Consider the following 15,272-nt stretch of genomic DNA (forward strand, 5'->3'; position numbering starts at 1 on the left):
CGGGTGACCTACAGTCCAGAGAGAAGGAATGGAGGTAGTGGACTGAATTACACAGACATGGATGCAATACAGCTGAGTTAACAGCTACACACAGTTACACACTGTTAGTCACCACAGTGTTGGTTCACTGAATGGAACTTAAATGCAGTGAGCTCTGGTGTGAGGTTGGACCTCCATGGATCTGTGTGCATGGTGTGTGTGTCTGTGTGCTTTAATACTGTGTGCCAGACTTTGTCCACCAACTGTTGTTCGATATGACCTCAGACTTCCTCTGCGGTCACTATAACAACAATGAGTCGTTCTCGTACAATAAATATAGATGAGATTATAAAGCAGGTTTCCTACATTAAACATATTTGGCCAGTTTGTGTACATGTGTCTGTGCATGCATGGCCATGCCAATGTGTATGTGCACACGTACATGCATGAGTATGTGTGTTAGTGTATGCGTATGTGTACTGTGGGGCATATTCCAAGCATTTGGTTAATATGCAAAGGACTCATTAGAGCCTGCGCAATGATATCAAACCTCTCAACGCACACACGCAATTTACATACACTTACAATGGACACACAGGCATTACACACTTCACATAGGTGTTGCGCTGGCGATGTGCACACATATTTAGAAGATGCGTGCACAGCGCGTGAGTGTACTGTACACTACTCCTGACATTTGATTTACGTGACACCTACGCCACATGAGCTCTACATTTAACTGTTTGATGGATATCTAGGCGTGCATATAGGCAGGTGTTATTTGTGCAACGCATACTATGCTTCAGCACAGCACAGTAACGCCTACCCGCCGAGACTGGACAATTCTTTGGCCTACATCAAGAGATTGCGGTTTCAAAATGTGTTTTGTGCCATTAGTTTCCAGTCGTTAACAGGCTTAAACAAACAATCCGTGGCTGGACTTGCATCAACCATACAATTATTGTCTTGCATCTGTAATGGCATTTTTTGACATAGATATTGTAACTATGTTTCTTTAAGCGGTAAAAAGTAAGTTCCTTTGTTATTCAGTCGAATGTAAGAAACTGAGGCTCTGTGGTGTGGTTTGCTCTGTAGAAGGGACACTCAGATTGTCTTAAGGTATTTATGGTGTTGTTTTATAAACCGCCGCATTTTTTTCAGTCGCATTTTTCAACCCTGCGGATTATATAACGGTACGGCTAATCTATGGATTTTTACAGCTCAAGCAGCCATCTCTTTCCCGACAACTAATTACATATGGTAATTAAACATTAAAACACCTGCGGTTTATAGTCCAGTGCGGGCGGCTTATATATGTACACATCATTCAGTTTAGCTGCTGCGGCTTATATTTACACATCATTCAGTTTAGCTGCTGCGGCTTATGTAAAGGTGCGCCTTATAGTCTGAAAATTACAGTAACTAAGAGCCAGAGGGTCTTAGTTGGGTCTGGGGGTTGGGGAGATGGTTATCAGTTGAGTGAGCTGACCTAACCTTTTGGCTAAGGAGATGGCCAAGTCGGACATACTGTTTGTGTATCATTAACCATCTCCAGAACCGTGGGACACTTGATATGTCAAACTGTCACTGAGCAGTGCTGACCAATCACAGAGACCGCTATTTTGATGGATTGACCATCAGAAGAACCATTTGTTCTAAGTTTATATAAGGCAGGGTTTTAGGGTAGTTCTTCATCACTCTTATGAACGATCTGTGTCGATGGCACCTCCTTCGTTAATGACTGATCAGCAAAGCTTTGTTTAATCTTATGTAATTGTATAATCTAAATAAATTGTATTGAAACCGCATCTCTTGATAATTCACATCTACACAGTGCCATTTGAATTATTCCATTACACATCCAAGTATTTTAGTTGTGGCCAACTGCAGGTAACTAGCCTATATAGATTATATGTTATTATTATGCTGTAAGATGTGGGTAAAATATGTTAAGCCCTCTGTGACATGCTTGCGTGTAAAAAGGGCTATACAAATACATTTGATTTGATTTGTTTGTTTATATTTTATAAAATTACAGTTCCATTTGAAAAATTACGTGAAAAGAAAGTTGTTGGGTAGTCCTTAGTCGCTTTCTTTGTCTGGTGTTAGGCTACTGCCAACTAAAGAACACAGCCCAGACCCTCATCTTACAACATAATTTATATAGGTTAGATTACCCGCAGTTGGCCACAACACAAAAGATGCAAGACAATAATAACATGGTGGATGAGAGTCTAGCCATGGCTTGTTTGTTTAAGGATGTTCATTTTTGCCCTCAAACGCAAACGGGCCAATGGCGGTTTAGTAACAGCTGCACTCGGACATCTTCAGTTTACAACTTCATAGAGTAGCATTAGGAAAAGGGATTCTTCTCTTGTTTTATCCGGTTTGTTGTAATTTATGTGTAAAAACAATGGTCAAACGATGTGCGTGTTGTCAACCTGTGACAAAAAGGTAAAGTACTTAAAATATTTCCATTTGGTAAAACAGCTAGAGCTACTTGCTTCAGCCAAGTCCAAAATCTTCCACTTCAAACCGCTAGAGCCCACGCGTGTGCAGCAAAAACTCACGTCTCCCGTGCAACTGCACTACAGCCAACGATTTTAAAGAGGCAGCGTTCCCTTTTACGCTAAAACGAAACATTTAGATTTGAATTCAATATAGATTTATACAGAACTGCTTGACTAATTTACAGTATGTAACGCAAGTACATATCACAAGTAACTGTAATTAAATTACCTAAAAATGAACAGTAATCCCTTACTTTACTTTTTCAGTGGACATGTAATTTAATGACAGTAATGTAAAGTAAGTAAATTACTTAGTAACGCATTACACCCAAAACTGGACACAGCGCAGCACAGCAACACCTGCGCACATCTGCCCGCCTAGACCCGTGAGATCTTTTGACATGGATTAGATCGCTTTAGAAATTAGTTTTGTGCAGTAGCGGATGGGGGGTGGGAGCACCTAAAACCCTGGGCCCCGCACCCGAGGGGGCCCCCGATCTATGTTTTTTGTGTTTTTTTTATGATTGTATCCATGGTAGACAATTTTACTTAATATAGGCCTACCTATTTAGGACAACATTTTTGTCACCCCAATGCTGCTCAGAGCGCTTGCAGAGTTCTATTCGGAGGATCTGTCTAAGGACGAGGATGTGGTTGACACATTTTTTACATTTCGTAGGCTACTACCGTGAGCTGAGCATGGAAAAACATGAACTAAACACACACAGCATCCTACCATTTCTCATTGACAACAACATGGACCGTGTTTTCCCCAACTTTGCCATTCTTTATCTTATTTACTTGACAATTCCGATAAGCAGCTCTGCTAAGCCGTCTGCAATTAATTAATAATAGAGTTTCTTACAATCAAGCATGGGAGAGGAGCGGCTGTCCAATTTAGCTGCTGTGCATCAAGAGGGACATCGAGATTGACATTAACAAAGTAATCGCCAGATTTTCTAACGATAAGAACAGACAGATGGTGATTTAAATAGGCCACAACAAATGTCCTTGCCTATGTTTCATGTCTGCATAGCCTATATATTCTAGCCTCGTCCTAACCCGACTCTCGTACATTTCATTTGTACAAAGTCTGCCCTCGCTCCATTGACAAGCGTTGACTTCCTTGTAGGCGGGTACTCTGTTGAAGTATTGGATCTGCCCAGAGCCACTCTGATCTGCCATAACCAATTGCTAGTGTTCACCTAGCCAATTCCTTCACCTTAGCCAATTCCTTTACCACTACTGTAACAGAGCTAGCTGCCGTAGGTGGAAAATTAAACTGAACCCGTGGGGAGGAGGGCCACAACATCATGGCCACCAACAAAACTCACCAAAACTTGTTCTTGCTCCGGCTTTAGTTTATAGATATTCGGCAGTGTTGCCACAACAGACCAAATGGCTTTGCTCGCATCTTTCTCTGTCGCCATTATGGAACTCCAACATAAACTAGCTCACGTCATCGTTCTCAGCCACTCCTTCTGTTTGCTGATTCGCCGGTAGAAAATCAACCTGAAAAGTCTGACTTACGTACCGAATGGCCAGACCCAGTACAGAGGCAAAATCCAAATAGAGCGGAAGTACGTAAGAGGGCAGAGCCAGGCTATATATATTCTGCCTTTGTAAAACTAAAGTTAAATAATGTGTTTTGACCTGTGTGTACGCTATGAGTTTGCTGGTTTTGAATATCCCAATACATGTGAGTTCGTAAAAGAAAATGATTATAGTCTAATGGAATTTTAGTTCCGTAGTAGCATGCCGGCTGTAGGTGGCCTACTGCAGTGCGCGTCACGTGTGTGTGTTGCGCACTCTTTTTTTTTTTTTTATGGGAGCTTGGATCGCGCGTATAGCTCGACCCAAATTGTTGCTAAAATAATTGTTATATAGGCCTATGGTTACTTTTAAGTTGTCACTGTTAGGATGACTATAGGCTAAGTACAGTACTGTCTTTAACTTCATTTTGGGGGGTTTATGACCTTGAATATAATGTATTTGGTAAATGGACAGATCATTAAACCCATTTTATGCATGGATTTGTGTAGGCCTACAGTATACTGTGTGTGAGAGATTGTAATTGAATGCAAGCCAACTGGCCCACAATTTGTTTGCACATTATGGGCTATGATGACTGAACACATTTATTATTGGCTAATATGTGCTGTTCACAATAGAGCTTACCATTGGTTACTTTTTATGGTTATATTTTATTGCACTGCAAAATATTAATAACAGGGGGCCCCCCAATCAGTTTCTGCCCCCCCTGAAACACAATCTCTCCTCTGCCCCTGGTTTTGAGTCATTCACAGGCTTAAACAAACAATCCATGGCTGGGCTCGCATCCACCATGCTAAAATTGTAGTAGGCAATAATCCACTGACTAACAACACGAACATGAATGACATATTGAGCCAAGGCAAGTAAAAAGTTGGGAAAAATGGTTTTGCGCTTCTTTGTGATGTGGATGTTCATCACTGAAAAAAGTATTCAAAGCACATATAGCACGTGACTATACGGACGCCTTATCAAATGTAATATGAACAAATTAAATTGTTAAATATCAAACTGTCACGTGTAGTATTCATTCCACGCTTGCTAAAACTCGCCAGAGTTGCCTACGTGTAATTCACTTGTACCAGGTACGCAGTGAATGCTCTGTGTACAGCTATGCTGACACTGATTACACCCCATAGTGTATGTATCGGTGTGTGTGCTTATGCATGGTGTGTGTGTATAAGTCCTACCTCCCAGCACACTCAGGGTGATGGCCTTGGTGTGTTCAGCCAGCATGTCGGCCTTGGCAATGGCGGCCAAGGAGAGGTAGCTGGACATGTTCCTGCTCAGCTCTCTGTTGCCCCGCTGGAGGAAGCGGACTGCCACGGGCCCAGCCAGCACCATGACGGGAGGACGGCTGTAGTTCTGGAGGAGAGAAAAGACCGGCGGAGATGAGGAACATTGGTAAGTTGCGATTCTTCAACCATACCTGTCCCTTTGTGAAATATAGTGTCTTAATACACATGACAGACCCACGTGCAGACTAGGGCATGGAAAGATTCTTACCATTCAGAACCATAGAACCAGAATCACTGTGGTGCTGAAGATGTTGTTCTGGTAGAAACCACAAAGCTGTTTGAGGTGTCACACCCGGTTTTGCTCAACCCTGGCCGGTGGGCCTTTGTGTGCTAATACTGACAGGATCAGACCCAATTTCCCCCTCAGGACAGTACCAGGATAGCTGCATGATGACAGTGCAATCGGAACCAGGCCTAACCCCAAACAACCCCAAAGCACAGGAATAACAGAACCAGCTCTAAACCCATCTGGTCCTCTCTAGTTCTCTCAATGGGACCCGAGTGACGCACAGCGGTAATTGAGAATAAGACCAGGATAAACCTCAGGAGGCTGTGGTTAACATCCAGCTCTGCTGGGTTTGCTCCACGGAGGGATCACACAGGAACAGAAAACACACTAGAGCCCTCAAGGGTGCAGACTGTAGGAACTTCAAGAAGGTGGTAACTGGAGGTCATGACAATAAGTTTTTCTTTTCCATAGGGCTTGGGGTCACGGCTGAGAGCCCTGTTACGGTACGTGGCCACTTCAGCGTTTTTTAAGGCTTTGCACCGATTGCCTTCCCACAGTACACCATGCTGGGAGGCGTGTTAATACAGAGTTGTAGTTCTCTAAGGTCACCGTTGTAGTCATGGCCAAGTGTGCAGACTTGGGTTCATGTACTCACAATATCGATCAAAATTGCACTTTCACTCAACATTTGTGTAAAAATACACAATATTTTACTAGTGCAAGATTACAGTAGACTACATGTTACGCCACTCAACCAGTCGTGTGTCGGCTGGGATAGCAAACTAACAGTGGCACAGAACAGTCACGTAATATGACCAGACTGAATTTAAAAGTATAAAAACACACCAGGGACACTGACAACATCGGCAACCCAGCACCATGCATTATAATTTTTATGTAATATTTAAATTCAGTCTCGTCACATTACGTAACTTTGTTCTGAGCAGGACTGGGTGTGCAGCCACACACAATACATTTCTCCTTCATCTTGAAACTGTGAAACCTGACCAACGGTTGCTACGTTACAAGAAACCAATCCCATTGCCCAATGCTAGCGTTTAACGCTCCTGATTTACATAGAGTTGAGAAAAACTCGCAACGCTCCGCTCCGCCTTCCCACAATCCCCTACACGAGTGTTAACAACCGGCTTAATTGAAAATTAATTGGAAGCCAATGTGCCGCGCCTGCTCCGCTGTAGTGGACACGCATTGTTAGTGGTGTGCTGACCATGTAATACTTCCTTTTCTCCAGAGTGAGGCAGTGCAGACCTATGGTTCAGGTGAGTCCACCTTCTGATTCCAGTTAGGCGCTATGAAAGCATTACTGACTTGCCAACTAATCCTAAAACAAACCAACAACACGTACATACACACACACACACACAAACTCATCCACATGTCTACATACACACACATGCATGCATTCCCATTAGTCACTTTAAAGTCCCTGTCCCAGCTTTCCCACACTGTCAAATACTGCTACATCAAAAATGGTTTATCAGATTTTAAATGAAACTCTCATCCATCTTTTTAGTATATTCTATATTACTGGAAACCATATCTTAAGCCGTTTACTGATTATTAACAATACTGCAAACCGGTAGAAGATCTTAAGCCCAAAGTATAAAGATCTGGATATTAGGGGCAGAGTAATGCGGGAAAAGACCACTTGTAGATATGCCTTTACTTTTACAAGCCAGAGGCCCCCAGCTATAAATCAAGCGGCACATTTAAGACCCTGCGCCCACACACTCATATCTGTAACTGCAGAGTTCAGGGACAGTACCATTTGCCGTAAATTGGGAGAATTGTCAATGTATAAAAAAAACACCTGTAATCTGAAACCCCAGGACAAGGGGCCAATAATGTAAGGGTGCATAATTTATTTGTGACCAACTGTACTGTACCAATAGCAAAAATGACACAAATAATGGGAAGAAACTATAAAAGGGATTGTCCGGAGAGAAACGGGCAGTCTGTTCCAGAGAACACGCTCACTTGTTCGATACTCCAATAAACCTTTGCATCAAACTCTGAGTTCCAGTGCGTCTGTTTAGGACTTAGGATCTATCCACCTCAACACTTAATAATTTTCAACATTTGGACTTAGCCTTATTTTTGACTTGTGTAGGGTGATATTGTCCAAGCAACCAAAATGCATTCCCCTATGGTTTAAAAGAAGATGGGAAACTGAACAATGAATTAACATGAACCATGTTAATTCAATAATGCCAATACAAATAGAATTCCAGTGATTTGACTCTATGGGTTAAATCAGAGCAAGAATGATCAAAGTACGGTTAAATGAAATACGCATTTAATAACATTGCAAATGAATGAAATAAATTACAAGGCAAACATGTTACAAAATGAAGGATTTAAATCTTACCTACTCTACCGTGATCATTGTAAGTCAGAGAGAAAGCAAGAGGTGGCAAGGAGTAGGACAGAAGGACAAGGGAGAACTGAGGAGAAGGTCCCAGGAGATGAAGAACCCACAGAACAATGCATTACAATTCCCTTTGAACACAAGACCAACCAATCAGACCAAATCTTGAAAGGGGTGTGAGAGCCATCAAGTTGAGGCCGTCCAGGAACTCCAGACTTTAGCATATGAGAGGTGGGGGCAGGTTGACACCCAGCCTTACACTTGTCAAGACTTACAATTTTCTCAACTTCGATACTTGGAATTATTTCACTTTACAAGGGAACGTACTAAATTATTTAGGACACACAAAGGATGGAAATGAAAGAAATACAGGAAGAAAGGTTGAGCTATCAGGCCCAGCTGACGGCAATGAGAGAAGAGATAAGAGAGCTGAGGCATGAAAAAGGAAAAAGAAGGAACAATATATCACAGAACAGCTCAATGTAATTGAAGAATCTATTCAATCAAACGATTTTTGGGAAAACTGGAACAGACTATATAAACAACAACATGAAGAATTACCAATTCAAAATGGGGATATTTGGATTAATCACTTCTCCAAGTTTTTCATGTACATAGATAAGAACCCAGAACAAAAACACATACACGATAAACTCCAATTACTTGAATCTGCAATTAAGAATTACCAGAACCCTTTTGATTTTTCAATAACATTGAATCAACTACAAGATAAAATACAAAACCTAAAACCCAATAAAGCCTGTGGTGTTGATGGTATACTAAATGAAATGATCAAATTTACGGATGACAAATTTAAATTGGCCATACTGAATCATCCTCCTCAGTTCTGGTGTATTCCCTTAAGTCTGGAACCAGGATCTGATCACCCCAATATTTAAAAATGGAGACAAATTCTATCTCTCTCTTTTTTCTCTGTCTATCTCGCTCTCTCTCTGTCATGCTGTTCTGTGTCAGTGAGGGAGATGAGAGCTTGTACAGGCGTGGTCTCTCAGCGAGCCTTGAACCTCCTCTATCTTTCTTCTCCTCCTCTCTTTTTCACCCTGGTTCCCAGCCAGTCGCGTCGCAGAGGGCCCAGGCGGGGAGCCGGTGGCCCAGCGATCTACTTAGAATGCTTACCCTATACTGCTCCTCCCCCTGTTGAGAGGGAGAGGGAGGTAGGGTAGAGAGGGGTGAGAGAGGGAGGTAGGGGAGCTGGGAGAGCGAGGGAGGGAGGGGATGAAAAGGAAGAGAAATAGAGGGGTGGGAGAGAGGGATTGGGAAGAGGGAGGGAGTTGAGAAGGGGAGTAGCGGACTGAGAAGGCCAGGAGAGAGAGGGAGAGAGGGGGTGTGATAAGGGAGGGAAAGAGAGGGAGACAGAAGAGAGAGTGAGGTGGTGTGAAGAGAGGGCGTTCTTGGTGACTTGTGTTCTTTGGATTGGAACCGTACTTGGGCAATGAAAGATGACGTCAAACGAGTTCGCAAGAACACAAGAACGGAAAAAACGTGGATTGATAAACAGCCATAGTCTAATACAGACCCCCACCCCTCGCCCCTCGGGTTGAAGCAACGGCCCAGGTGGATGTAGGTGGTATTGCATTTACGGTTAGGTTCCCGACTCTTCCGGTCGTTTTTATTCTATTAACTCCAGTCAATATTTATAAAACTATCTCCCCCAATAATTTTCGTTCAATTCTCGAACCTGGCTCATACTTCTAGCTTTTTCATAGAATAATTGTTCCTGATTTTTGCTAAGTTTGAAACCAATCCGAAATGGGTAAACTAGCACCCCATTTATTTGCCTACGTCAATAAAAGTTGCCTGCAAATGTGCTCGCGGATACTAACAGGGCACGAGCAGTAAAGTTCACACTGGCCGATAGCCGATTTACATTGAGCTGAATGAGCCATAGACTTATATTGAATGAGCACAGGGAGAAATGACTTGAGTTGCCTCCCTTGTTGTAGCAAGTGTAGCAAATCGTTGTCACACATACATGAAATGTTGTTAATATAGTTTCTTCCCATACCTGCAGAAAAGACACTGCTTCACAAAAAGGTGCTGGCCAAATGAAACAGGCAACCCAGTAACTTCAAAGCCCACTCAACCATAAGGCATCATTATTCTACAGTAGTTCAATGTATTTAACCAGCAGCACGTGACAATTTGAAGATAATCTGGCAGAGGGACCTTGACTGTCTGATTGACGATGATACCTGGAAACAGATTTTGACTGATAATGGTACATATATAAAGGAAACTAGAGGTGCAGCGTGCAGGCTTTTCAAAATAGGACTAATAAGTACCAACACATGCTGGAAATGCAAAAAAGAGATATTGGAAGGATCCCACATTACCGACATTTAATGAATGGAAGGCTCTGATGAGTGAAACTGCTTCATGTGAGGTTATGTTGGCGAGAATTAGGGGCAGAGGGCATGTGGTTCTGGGAAAATGCGATTACTTTATGGAATACCTGACATCTCACTAGCAGACTGAAAAGGGAAAAAAGAGCGGCCTTTGCACACATGTTCCGATCCATTTTGTTATCCTCTTACTTTTATTTTAATGCCGTGGTGCTCGCATGCCATTTGTAGCTTTTCTTTTCTGTATGTTGTTTTCTTTTAACCAGGAACACACAACCAATATGTAATTTTGTATTCTGACCTTTTTATTTTTTATTTTTTTTTGCACACTGTATCTTATGAGATATGTACCATGTATATTCATAAATAAAAACTTGAATTCCCCAAAAAATAAAAAAATATATAAAATAAGTTTAAATACAGCTTAACTTGACGTAGTGGGACAATAAACTCAATGCTGCAGACTGCCGTCTGACAAAGCGCGCTAGTGCGAGCACATAAGTACACGCAGCGCGATGACGTACATCCTGTCTTAATAGGCTGTTCGAAAACAACGGTTTTTAAGATACCTTACCCCGAAGAGAGCTGTCTCGTTAGACACCTTTCTAGTAAGACATCAAGGATTAAGACAGCTGTCTAAGTTTTCGAACACAGCTAGGGGAGCAAGGGGAAAAAAGAGTCACTGTTTAAAGATAGACACGGAAGTGGAAAGATGGCCGCGTCCAGTCTCGCTCGTGGGAATTTTCTTTACGCAACGTTGTCCTGAGGACAAATACGTTTGTGATTGGTTTAATCAGACAGCCAATCGCAATAGAGGAGAGTGTCATGTAACTGGGTCTAGTCAATGGCGTAAGGTTATGGGCATGGAGATGAGGCTACCGCAAGGGGGCCGGGGAGCAGGGCGGTAGGATATAACAGGGCAAGACGTTAGATACTACAGACACGCCACGAATAAAGCAGACTCCTCAAGTTGTATTATACGTGTCACGGAACATTCATTTTACGAGCAGAAGCTTGTACATGGTGTCAGAACGCGGATTCGAGTAATGGCAAAATTCAACCCACCCGAACCGATGGACTTTACACGGCCGGAGCAGTGGCCGGAGTGGAGGCGACGCTTTCAACGGTACCGAACAGCTACTAAGCTAAACACCGAGAGCGGTGTCGTACAGGTTAGCACGCTGCTATATGCGTTGGGCAAGGAGGCCGAACAAGTTTTCAGCACTTTTGTTTTCGTGGGTGAAGAAAAGGATGATGACTACGAGACTGTGTTGGCCAAACTAAATAGTTATTTTGTTCCGAAAGTGAACGTTATACACGAGAGGGCTCGTTTCCACCTTAGGGCACAGAAACAAGGTGAATCAGCGGAGGAATATATCCGCACGCTATACGAGCTAGCAGAGACATGCCAGTTTGGTCCAGCAAAGATTGAAAACATAAGGGACAAGCTGGTTATAGGGATCTTGGACAAAGGGATGTCTGAAAAGCTACAGCTGACGGCAGACCTGACACTGGACAAAGCAGTGGAGATGGTGAGACAGGCCGACCAGATAAAGAGCCAAGTTAGCCAACAGGCTATAGCTAGCTCAGCTGAAGCTAATTACCTCAGTGAAGTGGCGCGGAATCATGCACGCGCGGGGCCTTCAAAGCCACACGGTGGAAGAGAAGAAAAGGGCGGCAGCTTCCACGGAGGAGGATATCGCGACAGAGGCGGAAAACCACCCAACACAAAATGCTACAGGTGTGGCAAGGACAACAAACATGCTCAGTATCCAGCTAAAGCTGTACAATGCAGGAATTGTCAGAAAATAGGACATTTTGCGGTTGTGTGTCACTCTGCCAAGGTAAATGAACTGACTATAGCGGAACAGGATGCCGACCAGTCTGACGGACGGTTTTTAGGTGAAGTCAAAACGTACACCTACATCTCAGACAACAACACTACACCTTGGACAGTAAAACTGAAAGTTTGTGGGACACCTCTCTCCTTTAAGATTGATACTGGTGCAGATTCCACGGTGATTTCAAAAGAAACATATCACCAGCTCAGACACCTGCCCCAGCTACAAAAGAACGACAGAGACTTTGACAGTCCTGGAGGTAAACTGAGCTGTTTGGGGGGATTTGTAGCCTTAACGAAATACAAAGGCCAGTTCTACAAATATAAGGTCCATGTGATTGAAACAGCCAATGGCAGCAACCTGTTAGGTCGAAACGTGGCTGTGGCAATGGGACTAGTACAAAGAGTGGAGGAAGTCCAGGTGTGCCAAAGCACATTTGGGCAGGATTTGGGACTCTTGAACATAAAGCCAGTGAGAATTTGTTTAAGAGAGGGCGCAGAACCATATGCAGTTAACACGGCGAGGAGAGTGTCTGCACCCCTGCTTCTTAAAGTCAAAGCCGAACTGGAGAGGATGGAGAAATGTGGCGTCATTGAGGAGATCACAGAGCCAACGGAGTGGTGCGCTCCAATGGTTCCTGTTCCAAAGAAGACTGGGGATGTGAGAATCTGTGTTGACCTCAAAAGGCTCAACAAAGCTGTTAAGAGGGAGAGGTTCGTCCTACCTACAGTGGACGACATACTGCCTCGGTTGGCAGAATCGTGTGTGTTCTCCCTCCTTGACGCTGAAAGCGGGTTTTGGCAGATCCCGCTGGAGCGCGATACAGACAAATTGACCACATTCATCATACCCATGGGGAGGTACTTCTTTAAGCGACTCCCTTTCCTCCTCCAGCGCACCGGAGATATTCCAGAGAGAAATGTCAACCTTGCTCAGAGGCCTGGAAGGAGTTGAAATTTACATGGATGACATTCTTGTTCATGGACAGGATGAGAAGGAGCATGAGGAAAGGCTCCAAAATGTACTCCGGACCCTGGACAACGCAGGCTTAAAGCTAAACTACAAAAAGTGTCACATGCGTCAGAGGCAGTTAAACTACCTAGGTCATCTCATCGACAGAGCCGGCATCCGGCCTGACCCCGCAAAAGTCGGTGCCATCACAGAGATACAACCGCCAGAGGATGTGCCAGGTCTGAGAAGGTTCCTGGGCATGGTCCATTATCTAGGGAGATACCTGCCCAACCTGACAGATGCACTACAACCCCTAAATGACCTGCTAAAAGATGACACAACCTGCATCTGGGATGCTGCACAAGCAGACCCCTTTAAGAGAGTAAAGCAACTCGTCACCACCGCACCAACTCTCGCCTTCTATGATGTACACAAGCCTACAATCGTGAGTTTGGACGCAAGTAGCTATGGGCTGGGTAGTGTGCTACTGCAACAACACCCTGAGGGACTGAAACCAGTAGCATTCTGTTCTAGGGCACTGACTGATACAGAAAAGCGCTACGCGCAGATAGAAAAGGAGACTTTAGCTGTGGTCTGGGCCTGTGAAAGATTTTCCACTTACCTGTATGGCCTAAACGAGTTCACAGTACACACAGATCACAAACCGTTGGTTCCTCTGATCAACAATAAAGACTTGGATGCAGTTCCCCTGAGGTGCCAACGCCTACTTATGCGCCTGATGAGGTATAACCCCACGGCAGAGTATGTTCCGGGAAAAACACTGACAGTAGCTGACACGCTATCTAGACAGCCACTACCCTTCATACACAGTGAAGTGTGTGAACTAATATGTGATGTCTCAGCATTTGAAGCCGCAGCTCATGCAGCATGGCCCGTTTCTTTGCTGAAGCTGGACAGGATCAAGCAGGAGACGAGCATGGACAGAGAACTGCGAGTGGTAAGCAGACAGGTGATCGAAGGTTGGCCAAAACATGTGAATAACATTCCAGCTCAAGCAAGAGCATACCACCAGTGGAGGAATGGACTGTGTGTCAGAAGGTCTTGTGCTCTATGGCGACCGTATCGTCATCCCGCACAGCATGAGAAGTGACATATTGCAACGTCTGCACGATGGGCACCAGGGCATCACTAAATGTCGCGAGAGGGCGCACATGAGCGTGTGGTGGCCTGGTCTGGAGAGCGAGATTCAGGACCTAGTGACAACATGCCCAGAATGTATGGAGGTCAGACCAACACAGAGGAAAGAGCCTCTGATAACCACACTGCTACCACAAAGGCCCTGGCAAAAGATTGGAGCGGACATCTGTGGGTATGCAAAGCAGAACTATCTGGTCGTTATTGATTACTTTTCTCGCTATCTTGAAATAGCCCATCTGCCTGACATGACGAGTGAGACCACCTGTGCACGGCTGAAAAACATGTTTGCCAGGTGGGGGTGTCCAGACGAGCTACGCACAGACAATGGAGGACAGTTTTCAAGTAAAGAGTTTAAAAGCTTTTCTGTGACTTATGACTTTCAACACATTACCTCCAGCCCCCACTACCCCCAGTCCAATGGGGAGGCTGAGAGGGCAGTGCAAACGGCGAAAAGGATCCTCCGGCAGGCTGACCCATTCCTGGCTCTCATGAGCTACAGAGCTACTCCGCTGCATGCCACGGGTTGCAGTCCTGCCCAGCTGATGATGGGCCGCCAGATCAAAACAACAGTGCCTACAGTCGAAAAGGTACTGTCTCCAAAATGGCCCGACCTTGCAAAAGTGCGCCAAGCTGACTCCAAGGCCAAAAGTAGCTACAGGCGTGCCTACAACACACGCCACAGCGCCAGATCACTTCTGCCTCTCAATCCAGGTGACAGTGTGGCAGTGAAACTCGATGGTGAGTCAGGCTGGACGACAACAGGGACAGTCCAAATGCCACACCCTACTCCGAGGTCCTACTTGATCCACACGGACCATGGGACACTGCGAAGGAACAGGCGACACTTGCGCCCGACGTTCCCTCCTACACAAGAGCCGGACACGACAGGACACACAGGTGGCTGAACATTCCCCACCTTCACCTGTTAGACAGACTGTTCCACTGGGGCCCGTGGCACAGCCCCCTGCTCAGGCTCGTGTATCTTCACGGGGGAGGATTCTCC

The 15,272-nt window shown here is 44.5% G+C and overlaps 1 protein-coding gene across 1 annotated transcript in view; it reads right to left on the bottom strand.

Annotated features, from left to right (window-relative positions):
• LOC146256951 (ventricular zone-expressed PH domain-containing protein-like) overlaps positions 1 to 5,727 on the bottom strand; it is a 45,150-nt gene extending 39,423 nt beyond the window's left edge. Inside the window, exons 1-2 of the mRNA XM_084674684.1 lie at positions 5,690 to 5,727; positions 5,231 to 5,457 (exon numbers count right to left, since the gene is read on the bottom strand). Coding sequence (XP_084530810.1) covers positions 5,231 to 5,457; positions 5,690 to 5,727 — 265 coding nt within the window. The remainder of the gene's footprint in view (positions 1 to 5,230; positions 5,458 to 5,689) is intronic.
• Between the last annotated feature and the right edge of the window lie 9,545 nt (positions 5,728 to 15,272).

This window comes from Hypomesus nipponensis, chromosome 15, assembly GCF_054491055.1.
Source record: "Hypomesus nipponensis isolate SF chromosome 15, ASM5449105v1, whole genome shotgun sequence".
Taxonomy (NCBI): domain Eukaryota; kingdom Metazoa; phylum Chordata; class Actinopteri; order Osmeriformes; family Osmeridae; genus Hypomesus; species Hypomesus nipponensis.